Source organism: Epinephelus lanceolatus, chromosome 20 (assembly GCF_041903045.1).
Source record: "Epinephelus lanceolatus isolate andai-2023 chromosome 20, ASM4190304v1, whole genome shotgun sequence".
Taxonomy (NCBI): domain Eukaryota; kingdom Metazoa; phylum Chordata; class Actinopteri; order Perciformes; family Serranidae; genus Epinephelus; species Epinephelus lanceolatus.
In genome coordinates, this window is record NC_135753.1 from 21895666 (window position 1) to 21919615 (window position 23950).

Consider the following 23950-nt stretch of genomic DNA (forward strand, 5'->3'; position numbering starts at 1 on the left):
ATAAATGCGTATGTTCTAAGTACTGAAATGTACACCTATGCACTGAACTAAATGTGACTATATGTTGCTAAAACTTACTGCTGTTCACATTTTCTGATTTTGCTGCTAAGATAACATTTATCCAAGCTATAGTGTTCCTCTTTCAAGGCCACATACCAAATCAGGACCACAGCCCACTTTTCCCAGTGACCCCCACAGTGCTAATCTATATCATGTCAAGACCTGCGTTTCCTGTAAGAGAGTGACTTCCCTCCACTTATGCAGGAGCACATGGTGGAGAGGAAGTGTAGCACCTCCAGCTCTCTGAGCTAGGATCAACTTCTTCACACACGGGGTCATGCTTGTGGGGTTAATTCCTCTGAGAGCCAAACTAAACATAACATCTCCAGATCTTGGTGGGGTCATTAGATCTACAGGGTCTACATACTGTAGCTACTCATAGCTATTAATCATGAGCCTTATCAATGTGCTGCTCTCATATCAGTCAGTGCCAAATCACTCCTTTACTTGTCTGTGGACAGCAAAGAAGGCGGCATTCCACTGCAATCTGCAAAAGCTTTTTTAATACTAATGGGGAACATATTTGGGATTATAAAACTGCTAAATGTTACAAGAGTAAGCTTAAATGCACGAGTAATGGATTTTTGGCTGCCCACAATTTGACTTGATTAAAATTTACATACATTTTCCTATTCCATCTTTAGTCATGCATACAAATGTCCATCTGGTGATAATCACAATATTTACATGTCCAACGAGTTCAATATGTTTCACTGATTCTTAAATCACCATGAAGACCAAACATGAGGTGAAACTATTTTAGAAGTGCATACCCTAAATTCTTTCTCAGCACTATGACAGTCATCCATGTAATACATTTAAATATCTGGCAAAAACACCAGCTATTCAGCAGACCGTGTGTGCAGAAAACCTATTCAACTATTTTAAATTCCTAAACATTAAATATAATCTAATAAGTTTCCTCTTCCTAAACCGCTATACTGAACACCCTCCAATTTAGGGCATGGCTTAAATACTGGTAAAAGAAAATCATTATAAGAAGTGGTGCCAAAGCTCATGTGCATGAGAAAAAACAGACACCTCCACTGCCCCACTGGGATTGTCTCCTCTGCGATATATGACATCAAAAATATACATTTGGCCATTACAATACAAGGAAAAAAGACATGACACAAACCCAGGCCAAAGCGGCTGTCTGTAAAAAAAAGGCAGACTTGGTGAGTGTCTGCTTCGATGGAGAGCAGACACGTTGGGTGAATAGACTCCAGTGTGTACGGCTTCTGTTTCTGCGCTGCATCACTGCCACGCCACAACCTGACGAGCTGGCCACTCCGCCGGAGTGTGTACCACCGAGAGCCAAACTGTGCTGGGAGTGACTCCGCAGAGACATCCCACACATGGCAGCCGATTCCCTTTGAGCCTGTGCAGAAGCTTGAGTTTGTTGTTCCATTATGTAACGCTGTGACACACTGCACTTCAATGACTGACTGGTGCTCGGACAGGCTGTGCATTACATGCAACCATGGTGTGTTCATATGTTGGGCTGCGGAAGAACATATCCCCTACACACAAAAAGATTTTTACCATGAAGGGTAATAATGCTGCAGTGCCTCATGCCTTCAAAATACTGCACTATATTAACAAAGGACTGAATATGTGAAGACAAACATTGGAAAAAAAACAGTGAAATAATTCCCAGCTTTATGTTGTGTAATATAGTGAAATAAAATCAAAGCATTTTTGTTTAATATGAAATACAAACATAGAGCAGCTGCACTTTTTTATATTTTATTTTTTGCACAAGTCCTTGACTGTATAATCCTTAGCTACTTCTAGGACAAAAGAAGAAATTGAATGAAAAAACACCCCCCAGAGAAATCACAGATAATCCTACCCTTGGCAGTTAAACATAAACCAATAAGTGCTACACATGCACAAGATTTCCAGGTGAAATCCACATCAGCTCATAGTTCAGGTTTAATTGCCAGACGTGTTGATTTGATTGAAGAGTTTGTCCTTAATGACTTGAGACATGAGGCCATGAATTGCCTCAATGGTTGTCTTGCAGCTAAAATAAACCACAGTGAAAAATGGAGATTAGTCCAGGTACCCACAGACACAATTTACAGAGATGTAGCATAGACACTAGTATCAGTCGACTATCAAGAGCTATACATTGTTAAGGTGTTTACAGTCATGAATAGTACAATATCTCTACTTGTGTATCAGATATTGCTAAAACTAAAATGAATAAAAACAGATTTGTAGGCTTAGTTCTGATGCACTTTTGGTTAGTCTGAATTATTAATCACACTACTTATAAATAAAAATATTAAAAACCCAATAGACCACATATCGAGAAATAAGGCTAATTCTAAGTCGATTAAAGATTGCCAAAAAAAATAATTAGTAGCTATTTTGATAACTGAATAATGGTTTCAATCATTCTGTTTTATATCATTGTAAACTGAATCTCTTTGAAAAGATGGTCAGGTAAAACAAGACATTTAAAGATGTCTTTTTGGAAACTGGTATTTTTTATTCATTTTTTACATTTTTAAAAAAAAAGATGACTTCATTATTTGAGAAAAAAAACCTGCAGATTGACCAGTGACAACATAAATGTTGGTCATAGCCTTAAATCAAACATTTGATTGACTTTTAAGATTGAAACTAGCACAAACATTATATTACCAGCCTTCCTTCATACCAGTGCCCATTAAAATGTTATACAAAATTAAGGTTATTGTTAACATAACATAATAACATGTGTATATGATGATTCTTTTCAGGATCTATAATATAGAGTACGCAACAGGAGCACAGTGAAATTATAGTCCCCAAAATAAATCAAGTACACGTTTACATTTGCAGCCTTTTTTTTTTTTTTTTTGAGATATTTTTTGGGCATTTTTGCCTTTAACTGACATGATAGCTAAGCGTGAGGGGGAGAGAAAGAGTGGGAATGACATGCAGCAAAGGGCCACAGGCTGGAGTCGAACCTGGGCCGCTGCGGCAACAGCCTTGCACATGGGGTGCCTGCTCTATCCAAGAAGCCACCGACACCCCTTGCAGCCTTTTTTTTAAAAGGAATATATTTACCTATCTCGTGTTGCTTTGGCCAGCTTGTCCTCAGACTTCCTGTCATGTGTGTCCAACCCGAGCATGAAGCTGCCTCTGCCCAGCTGGGCCTCCGACTGCTCCAGCTTCTCCGACAGGTCAAACACCTGGCCTGTGGTGTAGTCCGAGTTCTGACCGACCGACCGACCGACCAACACACACACACACACACACACACAGACACAGACACAGACACAGACACAGCCACACACACACACACACACACACACAAATTCATGCACAATTTGCCAACAAAAGCCAGATACCAGATTTTCCACAAAGAAGAAGATTTTTGCAGCATGGCAACAAATCTGTCTAACAAGCTGTAAGAACACTCTGTGTGTTGTGGTGAATGAAAAGACGCCAGTGAAAAGTTTACTTAAGGTGAGGCCGTGTTTTTAGTGGAAAAGGTAATTAAAACACAATGACACGGGGGCCCCCGACTAGGGTGACAGTGTAGCAACTGACAAAGCCTGTCACCCAAGGAGCAGCTCGTCCTTGACATCTAGTCAATTCATCTTCATCCAGAATGCCAAAGAGCTAACTGTTTGGATAAGCCTGATGCTTATTTAGACTGTTTAGTCAAGCTCGGGACAGAGTGACTGCATCCACAATGGGAATTCACATGAGGGGCTTTCAATCTTTACAATGAACTGCGGGGGAGAAAGCAGATGATCCACGGTGAACCATGACAGCATTCGTATCAGTGGAGTTGGGTCCAACTTTAATACTTATCTCCCTTGTTAAAAAGTTTAAATGAAGCTTATTACTAAAATCAATAAACAGGGACTCTTGGCTACTAAGCTGCAATAAATCACTACATCACAAGCGGGTGACCACATGTCTCAATGAGTTATAGTGTAATAATTAACCATTAATCAAAATGTCAAACAATTAGCAAGCATTTAGTTTTTTGAAGTTGCCTACATACCGTGAGGAGACTTGAGGAGCTTAAAGTATTGACCCAATATTTGTTCCAAAGGAGTTCCAGAAGCTTTCTATCGAGGGAGGACTTAAAGTAAGTTACCTCCAAGGCGTAATACCTGAATACAACAAATCAAAGAAAGAACATAAGCCACATGCAGCCATAAAGTAAAGAGTACACTACTTGCAAGCACTGAAATTAAGGTACACATTAAAAATATAATTTACATGACATGTATTTATAATTACTGTTATGAATATCTCTAATACTCACTGTTTACAGTGAACACCAAAGTCTTCAATCTTGTTCAAGGGGATTGTCTGGTATTCTGACGGTCCCTCATCAGGAGGTTTGTAACCCTGAAAATTTAAAGAGGAAATGCTGAAAAATGACAACAAACAAAAAAGCTTTCTTGCACCGTAACCAGATAATTATTACACTAATAAGGAATGAGGTCATGAGATAGACAGGCAACTAAAAGATCTCAAAGTCTAGTTCATATAGCATAACAAATACACAACAATAAAATCCAAATTCAAAAACTACAAACCACACATGCACTGCAAATTATTTTATTACTATTACAATTATAGTCTCAGGAGAACTGCTGCTAAATACAGTCTTTGCTTTACCTTTGGGTAGGTCCTAAAGGCGCCAAGGTTGACTTTCCCTGCAGAAATAGTCCGAGTGGGGTCGATCTGTACGAGGCAAGATACAGTAGAACAGGAAAACAAAGTCAGGGGTCATACAAACCTCCAGGGACCACTCAAATCCGGTCACGAGGAGCCTTTTGCTACAGCTGTCAGTGTGCTGGAAATACATACTTAATTATATAACGCCGACGGCAATTAAGCACCACTGAGCTAAATGAAGTGTAAATAGCATATACGGTTGCAATAGCAAAATATTCATCAATACTACATGGAAACCTACAACTCATGCATCAACAATCTCACTGCCTTCTCAGTTACACACACATTAACTTTGATAATCATGGTTAAAAAAAGAGAAGGTTTTACTCTCCTTAATACCATTTTCATGGAGTGAAATTAGAAAGCACAGTAAATTAAGTATTTGGCTTGACGTTAAAAATGATAACTATTTCCACAGTCTTACCACAACGGCCACGAAAGGCTCCTGAAACTGCTGGTTGAGCATCTGAGTGCTGACATCTATGCCCGAGAGCCAGCATCCGTAGCCTGGGTGACTGTGGTACCAGCCAATAGCGTTCTCCAGCCGGCCAACCTGAGGGATTAAAGATAGATGTAAGACATTATCCAAGGCATGAAATATATCATCATACAATAACAGCACAGAAAATAACCACCAAATGTTATTACTGCATTGCATTTGGTGCAGTGTATAACAGCATTTTGTCATCATTATTTTAAGGAATAACTGACAATACAGCAACAGGATTAAAGTATGATGTATTTTTTTAGGAAAAAAACACACGCCATGTAGTAGCTGTGTTAGAAATAAACAACAGGATTGGATGGGTGTGACAGAGGTAGTATAACAACCCACTTTCATAATATATATAATGTCATATTGCAGTCTTGATATATAATTCCATAGTGCATTTTAAAGTCAATTGACAAACAGTTTATGGATGAAATAACCAGACAGGAGTGTTCAATATTAACTAAACCTGTAAATTAATTACAGATCAAGGTACTTCATCATTTACACTGATGCACAACGATGAGTAAAGAAATTATAAAACAAATGCCAACATTACAATACAGTATCCCTGCTTACTGCTTTGCAACAGTGTCCATTATGGCCTAATACAAAGAAGGATATTAAAACAGTAGCTACTTTAGTATTAACAGAAGACAAAACTTATTTAATCTGACTTTATACAGCGCCATATCACCCAGTATCAATTTCAAAACTCATGTGGATGTATGCCTACACATTGCAAATACAAAAGTGATTTTTAATGGAATAATTAAATGAAATCTGTCCATTTTCGTTGCTATCAATAACATCTATAGAAAGAGATGAACTATAGATCAAAATACTGTAACTGAACAGAGTGAATGCAGTGTTTGGTCCCCTCTCTCAATCATGAAATGTGTAAGATGCCCTTAAGAAGTCAGTGACCGACCTGTTTGGCATTTTCAATGTAGGCAGCCATGTATTCATATGCTGCAGCCTGGGCGTTGACTCGTGTTTCTGTGCCCTCCACAGGCAGGGCAAAGCTGTCCATAATGATCATGGTTTCACCATCCACCTTCCCCAGCATGAGGCCCATCACCTCCAGGTTTCCTCCAGACCTGGCATGCATCACCATCTTCAACAGGGCCAGGGCAGAGATCTTGCAGTACTTGAAATAGTGATGACTATGGGTCAAAAGGATACATATGCATTAGCAGTTATATTAAGTTTGTTGGGGCTAATGTTAAGAAGTAGATACATTTGCAAACACACACCACACAGTTATAACGTTACTGCTGTTGACAAACAACACAATGCTAGTTGTAGCTAAGCTATCAGAAGGGTGTTTTACCAATGAACTAGCGCTGCATTTACATAACATACGACATCGAAAATGTAGCTAAAGAATCACTTTAACTAACGTTTAACACCACATTACTGTTTTGTACTCACTCCTTTGTCCATGGCTTCGCGGCGAGGATTTCTTGTTGTTGCTTTTTGTCATATTTGTAAATTTCGTCTATGCTCTGAACTTCCTGCATGCTGTTCGATAGCTCCCATGTTTTCTGAGCTGTGCTACTCCCCGCCATGATGAGTTATCTAAGTAAAACAACCCCGAGTCGTTAAAACCCCAATTTCTGCACCTGTAAGAAAAGAAATGTTGTGTTTCTCCAAAGATTTAGATAACGTTACCATAACAGAGCTAACGTTAAATGTCTACTTGCTCAGGGAGCCATGACAGTGGGTGATACCAAAATACCAAAGTGTAATCGTGGGGGTCGTTTGTCACAATTTTAGCGAATATGACGTTAATATGTTTACATTGTGTATTAAATATGTTGAAATTAAACTTAATATTTGAAAATGCAACAATAACGTTCCACCTGAAGCGATGTTTTACCGTATCTACCACTCATATTAAAGTACAGTCACCCCTCCACCAGAATGCCTGGTTCAGTCCCGGGAAGACAACAGCTAACCGTTGGGGACACACTGACATCTAGCGGCGCTTTTCAGAAAATGAAGATGAAGAACGTCTCTGCATTTACATCTTGGGCACTGTACTTAAGTGAGGGTTAAGGTATTAAACGAATCGACAAAAATGCAGCTAAGTTCATTAATTAAATTAATGTCTTCACGACAGAGCCCACAAGCAAAGCTAAAAGGACTACTGAGGCTACTTGGTACTTAATTAGTTTGTTGTCGGTAAACTAGCGAGTAAACTTGATTTCAGTTGATGTTTATCATGTTAAAACCACTTAAGCAGCCAATTAACTCCAAACCCCAGACTCTAAAGTGATATAACATAATTTAAACAACGAGTTTGACGTGTCTTAGAAATATTTTCAATGTTTTGCGGTGCTATGTAAGCTAGGTTAGTTAGCCTCTCCTGGGAAGACCTTTGTGTCATGGTTGCCTGTAGCAACGGAATGATGCTTTGCGCCATGCTGGGAACCTACACAGGATCATTTGGCACTTTTTGGTCTGTATAGGCAAATAATATAAATCTGAACAATTTTATACGTTATAATGTTTTGTTTGACTGATTTGGACTGAGCAGAGTTTAAGCAGAACTTTTGTGTACATTTTGTGTATTTGCTAGTAATTAATGGACGAAAGATGGGACGTTTTTCGAGGAGCATAAGGAGGAAACACCCAGAGATACATCATCACTGAAGTGTGATACATCATTCATAAATGCAGATCGAGGTATGTGAAGTATCAGTATCTAATGATTACCATGTCGTTCTAAAGAGCAAATATACTGAATTTATGAATGCTGTCTACAGTCGAGGACTGATAACAACACAGTGTGGATATGCCTCCAGCATCAGCATTATTAAGAATGTCCCCTAATCCAGACAGAGGTATTGTGCAAGTCTCAAATACTGAACAGTGAACATAATGGGAGTATAGGTTTAAGTCATACAGTTTATGTGGTATATGTTTATTACTTCCCAGGTTTGGGCGTTAGTTTGCTGCTGGGAAATGACTATGAGAGGAAGAAGAAGAAACTTCAGCTGGAGCTTCAACTGGACTACAAACACTATGCTGCCCAGGTCTGATGATGTATTTGAAACAATCAATAAGATATGTTTCACTATGTTGCCGACTCACCATCCTGTCCTTTGTTGTCACGCTCTTTTTCCAGAAAAAGGATCTAAAAACCCGTGAACCTTGTGAACAACCCCAGGGTTTCTCCTTACCTATTGAGGAGAAAACATCTGTTCAGGTGTGTGTGTGTCTGTGTGTGTCTTTGTGCCCCGGTGGGTACTTAAATGAGTACATTTTTGTCTGTGTGCCCCTGAGTCTGACATAACAGGAAGCAAGTCACTCTCCATAGTCATCAAGATGAGACCTCCCCTGGCATGATGTAACATGATCACAACAACACCAATGGAGTTGATATACAGCAGTGATTGTACAGGGCTCTGTGTCTCGTGGCAACTGCTTTCGTGCTTGCAGATGTGTCAAAGCTTACTAAGTAGGTCGAAGATGTTGCAGCATGGTACAACACTGGCCCAGTGGCCTAATGGATAAGGCATCAGCCTCCGGAGCTGGGGATTGTGGGTTCAAGTCCCACCTGGGTCGATAAGTTTATGAGGACTGTGCATCCTTGAAAGGCTACAAATATCATAAGGTCAAAATGCCCATAATGCAGGGAGAAACTGACCTTGAAATGTGTTAATATGTCATGTTCTGAGAAACCATATTGTAATTGTTCTGTTACAATAAGCTGAGATAATGCTCTAACATGAAAAGTACAGTGAGGTGTCTTATATTCAAAAGATGATTATGTATATTTAGTTTCATTGTTATGTGTGTGAGGATTGAAACTATTTAAAAACATCTATATTAATTAGACATCAAAAGAGAAATGACTGAATGAAAGTTGGAAAAGGGGAGGGGATGACATATAATATTGGTATTAATTAGTCGATTCAAACATAGCATTGAAATTATGTGACTGGTGCCCTATCTGACTAAGACATCACTGAATTTGTTTCTCTCACAGGAAAAACTAAGAGAGGAGAGAAACAAAGAATACAACCTCTTCCTACAGGAAAAAGCTAAAGTTAGAAGGTTAAAGAGAGGAACACCTCCTGTCACTTCAAAGGTAATGTGAATAATAAAAGAACACATTTTTGCAAAACAATAGTAAATATGTGGAGCTCTTTAAACAAAATACATGGTTGGAAGAAGATTTTTTGTTATGTGCTGTAAAACTAGGTATAAAGTAAATCTTTTCTTCTTCTTCTTTTTTTAATTCTCACACTTAGCCTGAACAGGTTCAAGCTTCAGATGCTGTGTACATTTCTTCTCCAGCTTCACATACAAACACACACCCTCCTCCCAGGGAGCGCCCTGCATCCAGGAGAGATGCTGCCACTCTGACTGAGGCAGTGGATAATGGAAAAAGCAGAGGGACATGGGGTCCAGGCAATCACGGACGAAGGCGATGGCAACTCTATAAACTGAAGGAGCCCTACAGCTCTGAGGAGGAGCCAATCACTGACAACGAGGATGAGTTGGAGTTCAGACGTAGGAGGCGACTAGACAGATACACTCCAGAGCCTGAGTACAAAAAGGAGAGGAGAACAAGAGAACGCAGAGCTAACAGGTGTAGCTTTTTTCTGTAATATGATTTTGAGCTATATTCACTTGTTACATATATACCATAGACAGAAGAGCAGGTGTGATAGTATAATTTCTCTTCACCTATCTTATCTGTTTCTGTGGCAGAGCTCCTCGGGACATAAAGGAGGTGGAGGCTCCTGGTGTTCATGATCGGAACAACAATGATTGGGTTCAGAAGTCAGAGTAAGCAAGTTTAATTTCTACGTACAGTTCTGGTCGACTGCTGTATTGAGATTTGTAATGCCGAAAAAGAGTTATCCTAGATAGTACACACGCAGAACTAGACAGCCAATAACATCCTCCTGGAAAGTCACATACATTTTCTCAGTCAATAAACTAATCTGATTGAATGAGCCAATATAGTCATAGATCATTGCTGCCATACTCGGTTATTGCTCTCCAGCACTTTTGTTACTTGCTGTTTCCTTTCATTGTTTCCGTTCATGCCATTAAGTTGAGCCGCTCTCAATAAGCTGTTAACGTGTGGGGCAGTGATGGAGGGTGGGGGGTTGAGCATTGGCCCAGCTCCAGGCAAACAATTACTCACCTTAGTTCTATCAGAGCAGCTGGATTGATTGGAGAATAAGGCTTTACCCCATCTCTGAGAGCAGAAAGCTCTGCGGGCAAACTAGAAGGCAGTGCATGATGTAAAATGGTTGCTGGGTGTGGCTCAGATGGGAACTGATTGCTGTGCTGTTACCCTTATACACTGTCAGTAATGGGGTGGCTCTAGTGGAATATCTGGTTCTGTCTGTGTTTAATAGTCTGCAAATGCCAGACAACATGAGGACGGCTGCAAGATCCAGACCTGCTACCAGCAAGGATAAAGCAGAGTTTGCTACTGGACTATTGATTGGTAAATACCATTTTTATTGCATGAGTGTGGAATTATTGTGGAATTTGTCACTTGAAATCCCTATTCAGCATCATAAGTGACAGCGCTTGCATGTTAATGGCTCTCTGTTGTCACACAGGAGCAACAGAGGAGCAGACGGCCTCTCAGATGAGGAAAGAACAGTACAAGCAAGAACTGCTGCAACAAATTGCCGAGCAGCAGAAAAATAAGATCAGGTGACTATTTATTCACTAAATCAACATTTTCTTTAAAGTAGTTTCAGCTTGCACATCTCCATCAGTCAACAAAACACAAAGGATATGGTGATTTTTTTCAGGGAGAAGAAACTTGAGCTGAGGGTTGCTGCCACTGGAGCCATAGACCCTGAGAAACAGGTACAGCAGAATGGCAAGAACAGGCTGAAATTGATACAGCTTTTAGAAACATATTCAGGTATTATACTCAGCAGATGTATCAGTCCTGCATTTCTTGCTGTATTTGAATAAAGTATTGTAGAATTGCCTCTACAGCACACTTTTGATGGCATGCCTTGAGCATCACCCTATCTTGAGGTTTTCTCAATATCTGTTGCCTGGTTTCCTTTCATGTATCTCCTCTACACAATGCTCACCTCTTCCAGCCCGACCGAATTAAACAGTTTGGGGCTGTAAATCGGCAATATGACAGCTGGAGACGAGATGTCCCCTACAAGCCCGGAATAGATCTGGAGGCCGGAGGGAAAGACCCAAATCCAAGGCCAACAGATGACAAACCCATTCAGGACACAGAACAGAGAAGCCCACCAGGAAAGTCTCATAAGGACTACAGTGCAGCTCTCAGTCAGCTGACAGGGACGACAGCGCCTGGGTCCATAACAAGAGCAGTGCAAGGTGTCTCCCCGCTGGACTATTTTAATGAGGACTACCACAGGGACTTCTCAAACATGCTAGGAGAAGTGGCTAACCCGAGGTAGCTCACTATTCCTATGTGTTCCTATACATGAATGGCATTAACAACTCTTCTGTAAACTCATTGTACTTCATGTGATTTTGTTTTTCAGGGTTGCTGGTGTTCCTCTTCCTGTTGCTCCTACTGTACCTAATAATTACAACACTCCATATGATGCAGCGTACTACTACTATGGAACCAGGAATCCATTAGATACTAATCTTCCTTACAATCAGAGTACAGTATTTTGGCCATCTTCATGTTGTATTTGCCTCTTTGCCTTTAATCAGAAATCATATACTTTGATTAACTGTGAACCATTTTTGATAGCAGGCTTTCATGTTTTTGCATTATGAATTGTGGTTGACTGAACATTGAAACATTAACTGTCAAATGTATGTAATCATTGTGACTAAAAGCATTTATGGTGTTTAATGCTAGCATTTAGAGCATTTTAAAGAGACAGTTCACCCCAAAATCAAAAATACATATTTTTACTCTTACCTGTAGTGCTTTTTATCAGTCTCAATTGTTTTGGTGTGAGTCTTTGAGTTTTGGAGATATCAGCCATAGAGATGTCTGCCTTCTCTTAAATAAAATGGAACTCGAATGGTGCTCGGCTTGTGCTACTCCCACCACCCAAAAAATAGGTTTGAAAAACTCAACAGCAATGTCTCTTTCCAGAGATCCTGACCCTGTTACTCAAGATAATCCACAGACCTTGCTGAAAGTAGTAGAAACTGTTTTTTTTTCTACTAATCTACACCACCAACCATATCACTGCGCAGAAAAAGCATGCATCCACTCATGGACGAGAGGCTCATGCTAATGACAGCATGAGATGTAAACATTAATGGCATCCTCCTCTGCTGAACTAGCTAGCTCAGTGGTGCTAGGTGAGCTAGCAGTAGATGCACGCTTCCTTCTGCGTGGTGATACAGTTGGCGGGTGTGGTTCAGTTGAAAGAAAATAGTTCCTACATGAAACTTCTCACAACAAGGTCTGTGGATTATCTTGAGTAGCCAGGTCATGATTTCTGGAAAGAGACATTGCTGTTTTTCAAATATACTTTTTAGGCACTTTGAGCACCATAACGCGATTGCTGTCTAGTTCCATTATATTTGAGAGAAGGCAGACATCTCTATGGCTGATATCTCCAACAATCTGCAACTCATACCAAAACAATCTGGACTGATAAATAGCACCACATGTAAGAGGAAATATATGCATTTTTGATTTTGGGGTGAACGGTAAAAAACATGTAACTTTTTATGGTTGTATGGTCATGCATGGAAACCTGTGTCTGCTTGGAGACAGGAGAAACATAAAAAATCTATGAGGCTCTGGAAGATAGTCAGCAGGAATGTAAAATATGCATATTTGTAGTCACTGCTGGTCCAGAGTCATTGCCGTGTCTGGTGTCTTCACAGTCATAAACCAACTCACAGTAAGAAAAAAAAAATATATATATAATTTTTTTTCTTCCTTTACCTCTGGACGCACAGCCCGGAGTTTTTCGACTAACGGAAGTGCAGGGGCCTCACGCCCTTCACTTCTGGCGGTGCCCCCAGGGAATGGCCGTGTTGTTTACAAATACTTAGGGTAGAAAACCAGCACAGTTTAGCTATATATCACATTTTTCACGTCACTATATCACCGTGTAGACTAATCTGATGTTTGTTAAGTCTATAAACACAATGACTGAACAAACGTTACTATTTCTGTGTGCACGTTTTGTAATTAATATGGTTATCGTAGATTAGCTGGGCTAACCGTTAGCTGTTAACGTTAGCCGTTAGCGTTGTCTATAACCATAGACTGTATAAAAATATGGTAATAACTCAATAAACGGTCCGTGAATAAAATATTTTTTCCAGCGAATATCTTAGATTGAGCTAGCAAAGCAGTTTTGTGTTGCTATGTGTGGTATTTATTCAGTTACGGGAAATCACGATGTCTAGAAAGCATCAGTAGCTGCAGCTGACAGGGACAGTTAGCAAAGCTAACATCAGGACGTCATCTGTTAAAAGCCTCCCGTTGCCGGATACGAAATGAAACTACTCCAGTTAGCTCAATCATGTTGTAACTCAGACAGCCGCTGGAAAAAAATATTTTTTTGCACGTTGACTAGACGGCATTACTGGAGCGGTCGCTATGGACGCGGACCTTGCTGTTTCTGTAGGTACACATTTCCTGGGGACACCTGCACGTCTCAGCCGCGCCCCCTCCATTGTGATTGGCTAAAGCGCAGCATGTTCAGACTCAAAGCCCCGCCCTACCCCCCTCTCTAGTCGTCTTTCACACAGGGCTGCCGACAGATTCTACGATGTAGACTGCAGAATCTGTCTTGAGAGATTACATTGGCTTAAACAAACTCCCAGACCTCTCTGTGGAGAGAACTATTGCCATTTATTATGGAGCCACTTTATCGCCATATCAATGGCCAAGAGGACTTGGCGTAGCAATTCATAAATCTTATTTTACAGCACAACTGATTTTATTACTAAGGGGATATATACAGTTTATTGGATATGAGTTCAGCAGATCCAGATGGATCTCATTTCATCCAGCTCGTCTGTTTGGTTACATTTATTTTCTTTCCATTGTAATTTTGCAGCCAAATTTTAGCCCTGATTTGAGCTCACAAACATTTTAATGTGTTGGGAAAATAAGCTGACAGCCTGTGGCAGCAGATAGGTAATGAAATTGTTTGTTTTATTATCTTGTATTTTTGTATATTCTTTATTAGATGATCTGCCTGGAGGGGTGCAGCAGCCGTGGGATTTCTATAGTCCTCCTCAAAGACCACCTCCCAAAACCAGTGGCCACAACAAGTCAGTGTCTATTTAAGAGTTGTGTATTCATCCAGATGATAAATTCAATGTACACAATTTAAAAACATTTTCAAAATGTGTGTGGCTCCTGTTCTTTACACTGAAAATCAATTTTCAGAGTGTGAGAGCTTTCAGATTGGTAGATGTTCATAAGACTTTTTGTTTTCTTCCAGAAGAGGGCCCTCACTGCCAAATAACTGTGGCTGTCAGTACCTCCTGCACACATGCCTCCTCATTATTTGTCCCTCTGTCTGTGCTTCCAGAGAAAGTGATCAGCATCGAGCGTATCCCCTGGATGTTGGAGAGCTTCCTGCAGACAAGTCCAAGCAGAGGAGAGAGAGTGTTCTGAACTACCAAGAAGCACTGAGACAGCAGGTATGACATCAGATCTACAAGATACCATCTCATCGCTGTGAGCAAACCCAATGTTTTCATATATAACAATTTGTGTTCAAGAACTGTTTTGGGCAGTGTGTTTTTGCACCCACCTTGCGGTTCTGTTAGCTGGTAGTTGGATGTTTTTAGAGGTTGTGGAAGCAGCACACTGTCTGACATGCTAACTGTCCCAGTGACATGCTAGTAGTTGCTGTAACAGGCTACTACCTTCATGCTGATACCAAAGGAACCCAGACACTGACTAATTTTAGGGAAAACCCCAGATATTTTGACAAAGACCAGAGCATGGTGGAGTCTGCATTTTCCTATGATTAAAGAAATACCTTGTAGCAAGGCTAGCAGTGACTCGCACTCCACTAAAGTGGTCTCAGAAAGGGCTTCAAATTTTGCATCATCCTGCCTTCCCTGTGACCAGATCAAAGAAAGAGAGGAGCGTAAAAGAAGAGAAAAAGAAGAGAAGGAGCGATATGATGCCAAAATAGAGGCTGAGATGATGGCGTACAACCCCTGGGGGAGAAGCGGGGGAGGCGCTCCAATTAAAGACCAAAAAGGCAACCTTGTTAGTAAGTTGGCTTTTACATTCTCTTTTAATGAGTTTACCCAAATCTGAGATAATTTCATGATGGCTCATAATAAATGCTAATGCAGCATGTTTCCACGCCCTCAGGTGACCTGAATCAAATGCACAGGACCAACGAGGAGACATATAGGAATCCTATGTCTAGGAATAGTGGAGAGACACAAAGCTTTTTAATGAGGATGGTAGACACTCCCAGAGATAAAGCCAGGGCTCCCCTTTCCCATCGAGTATCAGGTAGTGTTTGGCCTCTGGGTGATTGTGTCAAGCTTGTGGCAAACTGGGTCCTGCCATCCACGGTATTTCATTGTGCTGTGCATTTGTGTGTGCACATGTACGCAATATTCTTCTTTATTGATGGTATTATTATCTTTCTCAATTGTTCTTTCAGGTTTCAATGAGAAGCCAACTCCACAGCAGCTCCAAATGCAGGACAAATACAAAGAGGACCTGAAACAACAGGTAGGTCCAGTGTCACATTATAAAATCTGAATACTTCAAGACCATTTTGAGGAAGTTTTAAACTAACTATACCTGCAACTTGTCATTAATAACAGATAGAGGAAAATAAGCAAAAGCAGGCACAGGAGGCAGAGCGAATGAGGATTGAGGAGGAGAAGGAAGAGAAGAGGCTGGCAGAGCAAAGGGCTCGCATACAGCGAGAATATGAGGAGGAGCAAAGCAAGCAAAAGAAGATTGAGGTGAAGAGTTCATGTCTTTGATGAAGAGCCCTTCATCTTTCCTCCATCCTGACAGTTAAGGGGGTCTCCTCACATTGGGCTTGCTGTTGAGACACAGTTTTCTTTACTCTCTACAGCACAGGCTGGAAAACCGAGATTGGATCCATGAGCCTAAAACACAACACCAGGAGGAGGAAAAGAGGGTGAGGCGGGAAGAAGAGATTGAGAAGAAGGTACCTGAGAGCGCCAGGGACAGAGAGAAGAAAAAGGCGCTGTTGAGTTATGAGGTACAGTAAGCCTGAGAAGACACTGGCGCTGTAGCTTCCAGTTTTATTGAACATCTTTGTCAAGTGATGTGACTCTGCTTGTAAATTTGCAGAGAGAGCCATCTCCTCCTGTCCCAACCTTGCAGAGGAGGCAGACAAATCTTGTGGCATCCAGACCTTCTACTGTTGTAAGCCAACTCTCCGCCAGGACTGTAAGTCACTCAGTAAACGGATGCAAATATTTTTACATCAGAGCTAATTTGGTGTTAATCTAAAATATAAAAAGTCCTGCAATTTTCACAACAGGAGCGCTCTGTGTCAGCGCCACAATCCCGACCAGTCCCTGCGACGAAACCCCAGCTACAAGGTAAGACTGTCTGGAGTTACTTGTGCACAACCCCACCCTTAAAAAATTCAATTTCTACCTATGTGTAAATCATAAATTGCTATTTAAATATTTATTGTTCCCATTCTTGTCTCTGTCTCCCCTCACACCCTCTGCTTACTTCAGATGGTCACCAGGAAGTGATCAGAGAGCTGTCAGCCCTCCGTAGATACCTGAGGAAAGAGCAGAGACAACTGGAGGTTCAGCTGGGTCAGACAGATCAACAGGGGAGTCACTCCATTCCCCCCAACAGGTATTACAGTCAGACACCCATGAACACCAGGGGTAATTTGTGTCCGTATAGTGTGCCCAGAACGGATGGGATTTTATTACTTTCTTCTTGGCTAAAAAATGAGCCATTTAGAAAACCTATTAGATGTGCTCTATCCCTTCAGGTCCAATTTCACCTATTACACCCCCAGACACATTAAGGTGAACCACAATACTAATTCTGTCTTGTTAAATGGCAATTTTGATTTGCTATTTGTATTTAAGGAGGCTTCCTAGTGCTCTGAACTAATGAAAGTGACCCAGGTCAAATTGGCTATCTTCTAATCTCCATTCAGAATTGTTTCGGGGACTCATTACTGCAGTAATGTTACAGTGTGATCCCAGAGGGACATTTCTTTTTCCTCTGTTTTCATCTTGCAAGATCAGCAAGGTCATCTGCAGTACAGCATCCAATAGGGATTCAGAGTGTTGCTGAATAGCACTTCAACACATGTGGCTGAAAAACACACGTGAGTCATGGTATGTGAGTAAATTCCACCCCTGAAAGGACAGGAATGTACTACAAGCTGCTTGTAAAGTCTCTGCTTATATTCAAATAAGTTTACTGCAAATCATCAGAGAAATGCGTTTGAGCTGGTGCCAGTTTCACAGCTTTTCTTTGGTTCCAGTATAAGCCACTTACACAGAAAGCCCCATGCTTTAGGCCTCATAAAAGCATTTGGAAGTGTTTAACACACACACACAAACCAGGTGTTCGGTCCTTATTCTTTAAAACAATACCCTCTTAACTCTTTTTGAATCTAGCCTTACTTGCGGGGGCCAGTGTGTCAAGTGGAACTGCATGCTGCAGTCATTGTGCACAACTGGAAAGCATTCAGGAAAGTGAACTATTGGGACATTTTTCAGAAAAGCATCTGTGTGTTATTTGAGGTAATTGCCCTGTTTAAACTGGGTTTTTCCTCCTTTGCTCAGACCCAGAGGACAACCCAGAGAGCACGCCTTTGAATCGACACACAGGCAAGCTGTCCAGCCATCAATCAGGAGTCCCTCCTCTGGTGCAGCATGTGTTAATACGCAAAATATTAGGGAGTTCAACCAGCTTAAATACAGAGGTATGGCACTTTGACTGATTTCATTTTATGAAGCAAAATTTGTTCCTACTAATCAGATCACCCCTAGGTCACTCCAAGGAAAAAAACAGCTTTTATCAGTTTTCTGTGTGATCTGTATGCCTTCAATGTGCTCTAGACTGCAACATCATGAGTAGTGACCCACTGCCTGCCAGTGCCAGTCAGGGGTGCGGTAATCAGGGGAAAAGTGGGACTGATTACTCAGGGCACCAATCGAAGGGAGGCCCTCGAAAAGCCTAAAATTAATGATTTTATTTTTAATTATTTTTAAGTTATTATTGCCATAACTGAAATATCCACCCCTGCATTAGAATTTTTCTCTCTAAACACAGCTAAAGCCGAGTGAGCGACTGCTTATACTGCTGGAGCACCACCGTTCACTGTCATGTCTCTCTCCATGAAAGGGAAAGTGGGGTCCAGAAAAGAAAAGACAGAAAGGAAAGGGAAACTGAATTTAACTAAAAAAAAAAAAATTTTTCCATGCTCTTGTTGGCTTGGCTTGGTTTAACGCGGCCTGTCAGCCGAGCATGGCAGGGACTTGCGTTATCATTGCAACAGGTCTACCTGCTTGAAGGTGCGTCTCTAACTGATAACAGGTTTGTCTTGAGAGCTCGCGTTTAAAAGTAGTCAGCTGATTCACAGCTTAAGTCCCTCGCTATTTTACTGCAAGCGTTTTTCCATCACACAGCTGGGCAGGTAAAAGAAGTTTACCTGTTGGAGGTGAGCTGTTTGCAGAGGTGCAGTAAGAGCTTGTTGTCTGGAGCTCTTCATCAACATCTCACTGTGGCTGTTTCTGCTTTTACTCTTCCTCCCTGCCGTATTATTAGACTTGTCTTTATTGAAGGAAAGCCGCTAACAAAGTTCCGCTAATACAGTAATAAACACATTTTATTTACTATAGGTTCTTTACAATAAAACTTGTGAAAATGTTTATTGTGAAGTAGCATAATAAGGAAATGTTGGGTTCATCGGGAGTAACTTAACAAGACCCCTATGCGACTGAAAGTGAACATGAAACAGTAAAATTAAGCAGATAGCTACAGTAAAAACAGGACGCAGGAGAGAAACTAAACTCTACATGACAGAGGTTCAGTGAGACACAACAGAAGTACTGAGAGATGAACACACAGAGACTTTTAAACTCTTTCTCTCTGGTCTCCTGTGCAGACAGACATGAGTTGAGACTTGCAACACACACACTTGTTTCAGGTGAAGAAACAGGTTGTCAGGGATTTGCCGCTACCCGCTTGGGGGCAGCCAACTGGCTTTTAACCCTGCTTAGGAGAAGGTCCATTTCTAGGATGGCTCCCTGTGGCGCATGCACCTTAACTGATAATGGAAAGAGGAATTGGCATGGTTTGACTCAACACTTCCAAAAGTGGTAATGGAAAAGGGCTAATGGATCAAGAGAATATGGGCAGGGGCAACACAAAGACTGCTTGGCCCAGAATTTGGTGCTACGCCCCTGGTGGCAGTTCACATATGACCCAGAGGTCACAAGCAGCCGTGACTGCAAGAAGGGGTCATACAGTTCACTCACAAACTGCAGTGAGACTTTTCATGGTGGTTACTTTTTTGTGAAAGTGAGATATTGCTTCATTTTACTTCTATCATTCAAATAACAGTGGTGAACTGAAGTTGGTTTATCCCATTGTGCTGAAACCAGCTGGACACAGCTTACTTCCCTTCTGTACTCTGAAACAATCCCCTTTTCCAACTTTGAGAAAGTGATTGAAAAACCCTCCTCTAATTGCCTTGGTCATGGTGTTGATGTAAGGACAAGAGACGAGGATGACTGTGGTCCTAAGCCAGCTGGGCATTGCCAGATGGTTTAGACTTTCCAGAGCCTCATCAGCCCTCTGTCTCCCTCTAGCCGCACTGAAACTTTAATCTCATGAGGTCATGGGAGGCGTCCGTCAGTGACAGGCAGTTTGGCAGCGTAAACAGAGAATGTAATGCAAGCAACCAAGGAAATGGCTTTGGATGGGTTCCCAGACAGAGTTAATGCAGGAGCTCCAGCTTGTAAAACCAAAAAAAAAGGAAGAAATGTTAGTCTGTGACGAATTGACCAAATCACATATCAAACTTCCTCATATAAATAATGGATGTATGCCAGCCTTGCATCTGAGAGCTGCGTCAGATCCATTCTGTACACAGTCAAACCTTGATAGGATGTAGTTGGAAGGATGTAGCCAGGCTGTGGAGCTGCTGAGTCACGGCCAAGTTGCTGTTGCAGAGGGGGACAGTAAGGGAGGAACAATCAGAAATCACTACCAAATATGAACATAGTCTGTGCCTCCTGACCTTATCTTTCCGATTTTTTTATTACTGTGCTAATGCATCTGTTATTGCTGCATCAATCCAAGAAAGCCACCTGATATGGAAACTTTCCTTTGTTTGTCAGACACAGCATCTCGTGAAGAGGTCCGTCACATGTACCCCGACCCTCCCACTGATGCACAAAGTCTGGACATCCAACAGCAGGCACTTCTTCGTGAACAACAACGAAAAATCAGGCTCATGAAGAGAGAGGAGGAGCCCGGTCAGTGAGCAGACACACTTAAATTTCTCCTCAAACTTTTGTGCTCTTTAACTCATTGTTTTGTGTTTCGCTACAGACTTTTTGGACCAGAAGTTGAGCCTCTATCATTCTGTGAGTGGTGATCACATTGTAAATATGCATTTTTATTGTCAGGCTAGTCAAGTGGATCTTGCATGGTTTGCTCTTCTTGAGGGCAAGTTAATTAGTGTCTGCCTGTGTTTATTTCTTCCCTCAGAAGAACAAACCTGTACGCCACATCCACAGAGACTCCATACTGCCATCTGAGACATCTTTTATTGGTAAGCCTGGCTAAACATAGTCTGTTTGTCTGTTCATCGTCTTCTTTCAAGTATGAAGAAAGTGTTACACACACAATATGCTCTGGGGTTTTCTTTTTCTGACGCTCCAGACGTTTTCCATAAAGGTGACACGGCCTGGGAGGTCAGCTACATATACGCTCACAATACCACACTACAACACCCTCTGTGCCTCCGTGCCAGGCTAATTGTGGCACATGCCAGCTCCTGTCTCTGTGCTGCAGCTGGTGCCAGTGCTGGGTGCAAGGCACACATGCCAGCTGCAGGGTGGAGATAGCACAGTGCCAGCCACTGGGGATGGGGGCAGTAGAGAAATTGTTTAAAAAGCCTGGTGCAGTAAGGGAGGCTTTTGAATACCTCTTATACTTTTCCATCCAATCCCCTTCCAGTAAAAAGTTTTGCTGAATGGACTGATTTCATTATTTGTCATATATCTGAACTGACTGAACTTTTAGGTCCCTGCTCTCTGTCCAGCTGTAAAGAGGTTTGAGTGTAATGATGAATGGCTTTGTCAGATGTTTACAGCGGTGATGTATGTGAAGAGCGGGTTCATCAGCAGAGACCCCGTCAGCCCTCAGCAGAGCGCCAGGAGAGGACAGCCCCACGGAGGAGACGTGACTATGATGTATGGCGCTGAGTAGTAAATGGATTCTTTTGTCTGCTTCAGGCCAAAATGGTCTGAGTCACTACAGTACCAGAGCTGCAGCTTTCAATACTGTATTACTCAAGTCCCATTAGTTTTCTAATTTTACAGCATTAAACAGATGAGAAGTGTTGTAGATTTCTTCCTTCTGGTCTCTGTTGCACAGGAGGTGGCTGTGTGTATGGATCAGACAGGCGGTAACATTCAGCCAGATGCTCAGTCTTTGGAGTCAGCGACTAGTTTGAACCTTGAATCTAAAGTCAGAGCCAACAACCAGCACCGCATCTCAAGACAAGACACTAGTGATCAGCACGGCAGATCAGGTGAGAGGAAACACTTTACATCAGAGGTATTTAAATAAGCTGGATGCCAATGTAACAAAAGCATAACAAGTCTGGCAAGTGGGGGCGTGAAGGAGTGTTGGTTCACTAAACATCTCTGTGTCTTTTCTTATACATTTTAATCTGTTAAATTAAAGGGAATAAATTCCTCAGTGCCACGAGTTTGCAGCTGCAAAGTCTGTTGTTCTTCCTGCATCCAGCTCTGTCATTTGACATGACAGTGACAATGTTGAGGCAAGCAAGAACTACAGGCTATGTCAACTTGGATTACTAATGTCCACCATGTGGGGCATTCTCCAGATGCTGCTCAAAAACAGAACTTCCTCATTCTCTTCACTTGTATTGCAAACTAGCTATGTTTCCTACAGCGAAATTGGCATCCCAAAAGATGAGAGCAAACTGCAGAGAATTTTATGGATGAGGATAAATTTTAGTGTTTTGGCTGACTCGGATATTCATCTGAATTTATTTGAGCCAGAGTTCACGGCCGAAGAAATGCAGAGGCCAAGACTGAGGCTGCATTAGCCGTGTAAGAAGATATGGCCGGCTTTGCTCATATTGCTTCATCATACTACTGCAATGAATCTCAGCGTGAGCAGTTTTTTGGATGCTGTCACCAACGGAAATCCTAAAGGAACCTCTGTGTGCTTTACTATGGATCAGAATTTTACTCCTCACAACACAGAGATAGCTATTAGCTGGGGTGGTGATACCTAGTGATGTTGGAATCTCTTGCATGCAGTGCATCCTGGTACATGGAGGCACTTTCACAGTCGCTATATTGCATGCACTGAGGAATTTATTGCCCCAACTGACTGAATTTACTGTCAATACTGTTTGGAAATAAAAGGTGGTATATTTTCCATTTAACAGATAAAATACAATGCATATAACTTCACATGCAGTAGTGTTCTCCTCGTGTCAGTGTGGGTTTTCTCCAGGTACTCCAGCTTCCTCCCACAGTCCAAAGACATGCAGGTTAATTGGTGACTTTAAATTGTCCGTAGGTGTGAATGTGAGTGTGAATGGTTGTCTGTCTCTATGTGTCAGCCCTGTGATAGTCTGGTGACCAGTCCAGGGTGTACCCCGCCTCTCACCCAATGTCAGCTGAGAAAGGCTCCAGGCCCTCCGTAACCCCTAACAGGATAAGCGGTTACAAAAAATGAATGAATGAATGTAACTTTATATTAATGATGGCTTTTAAAATAACTCTTGTTTTTACCAGATTTCTGACTCATGCTCAGACTCTACTAAAGCTTTGCCTTTTCATCTTTTCAACAAAGATGAGACAGATGTTAACTATTGTTTCAGTACAGTTTAAAATTAGGCATCATCATTTCTACAATTTGTTTTTAACATCCTTTATTTTGTGATTGTCTAAAGAAATGTGTGATGGATAATCCTGTGTTCCTCTCCAGAGGGTCTGTCTGGTGATGAAGTGGATGTCTTATCTCTGCGTTCTGCCTTGGAGAGGCGTGTCTCCATGGAGACTGTTGCCACAGATGCCTGGCTGCGACCCGGCACGTCAGATACTGTAAAACGCTCCGGCTGCAGGGAGAGGCCAAACAGTAGGATGGATGCTCCACCCTGGCTGACACACCGCGTCACGTAGCTCCCATTAGCTGTCTGATGCTTGATTCACTTTCTACTGACTAATATGTTAATTGTGGGTCTTTGTTAGAAAACACAGCATTCAAAGTTTGTTGAAGACCAGAGTCTGCCTGTAAAAATATTAATGTCTGTTAGTTTAGACAAGAGCCAGTTTTACAAAAGACTTTCAGCATGAAAAGTGCACTTTTTAGCCCATAAATATCTCATACTTAGCCCATAAAAGTTTTGTAAAGTCTCATATCTGTGAATGTACCATAAATATATTTACTCATTGATGTATTTTTTAAAAATAATTACACACTGGAGAGTTTATTTTATAATAAATATTATTTTGATGTTGTCCCGG

General features: G+C 41.4%; 2 protein-coding genes and 1 non-coding gene across 4 annotated transcripts; 2 read left to right on the forward strand and 1 right to left on the reverse strand.

The window, feature by feature from the left end:
• Positions 1–1790: 1790 nt before the first annotated feature.
• On the reverse strand, positions 1791–6987 carry cops5 (COP9 signalosome subunit 5). Its single transcript, XM_033638293.2, has 8 exons — positions 6683–6987; positions 6180–6414; positions 5183–5311; positions 4699–4764; positions 4340–4425; positions 4073–4184; positions 3124–3272; positions 1791–2089 (listed from the first exon to the last, which is right to left on the reverse strand). Exons 1-8 carry the CDS (start codon positions 6817–6819, stop codon positions 1999–2001), a joined length of 1005 nt encoding a protein of 334 aa, XP_033494184.1. The 5' UTR covers positions 6820–6987; the 3' UTR covers positions 1791–1998.
• Positions 6988–7579: 592 nt separating this feature from the next.
• cspp1a (centrosome and spindle pole associated protein 1a) lies at positions 7580–23943 on the forward strand. Of its 2 annotated transcripts, XM_078162975.1 has the most exons (30): positions 7580–7712; positions 7833–7939; positions 8020–8097; positions 8192–8289; positions 8382–8462; positions 9246–9347; positions 9511–9851; positions 9974–10051; positions 10633–10724; positions 10843–10939; positions 11041–11098; positions 11344–11672; positions 11764–11888; positions 14401–14485; positions 14749–14860; positions 15297–15444; positions 15549–15695; positions 15850–15920; positions 16016–16159; positions 16276–16425; positions 16518–16616; positions 16711–16771; positions 16916–17042; positions 17993–18132; positions 20555–20692; positions 20769–20803; positions 20928–20991; positions 21525–21634; positions 21819–21975; positions 23412–23943. In XM_078162975.1, exons 3-30 carry the CDS (start codon positions 8049–8051, stop codon positions 23603–23605), a joined length of 3432 nt encoding a protein of 1143 aa, XP_078019101.1. In that variant the 5' UTR covers positions 7580–7712; positions 7833–7939; positions 8020–8048; the 3' UTR covers positions 23606–23943. The 2 variants fall into 2 exon arrangements, with proteins under 2 accessions (XP_078019101.1, XP_033495349.1); XM_033639458.2 differs by having other exon boundaries at positions 7587–7939.
• Positions 8749–8821, forward strand: trnar-ccg (transfer RNA arginine (anticodon CCG)). Its single transcript has one exon. It is a non-coding gene; the product is annotated as a tRNA-Arg (tRNA).
• Positions 23944–23950: the final 7 nt, after the last annotated feature.

Excerpts from the sequence above, each read along its gene's own strand:
- cops5 (XM_033638293.2), bottom strand. The coding sequence starts at position 6,819 with ATGGCGGGGAGTAGCACAGCTCAGAAAACATGGGAGCTATCGAACAGC. Across the intron at positions 4,185-4,339 it reads TTTGGTGTTCACTGTAAACA|GTATTACGCCTTGGAGGTAA; the intron begins GTGAGTATTAGA and ends TGTTGTATTCAG. Across the intron at positions 3,273-4,072 it reads GCTCCTCAAGTCTCCTCACG|AACTCGGACTACACCACAGG; the intron begins GTATGTAGGCAA and ends TCGGTCGGTCAG.
- cspp1a (XM_078162975.1), top strand. The coding sequence starts at position 8,049 with ATGCCTCCAGCATCAGCATTATTAAGAATGTCCCCTAATCCAGACAGA. Across the intron at positions 10,725-10,842 it reads TGCTACTGGACTATTGATTG|GAGCAACAGAGGAGCAGACG; the intron begins GTAAATACCATT and ends GTTGTCACACAG. Across the intron at positions 16,772-16,915 it reads GACGAAACCCCAGCTACAAG|ATGGTCACCAGGAAGTGATC; the intron begins GTAAGACTGTCT and ends TGCTTACTTCAG.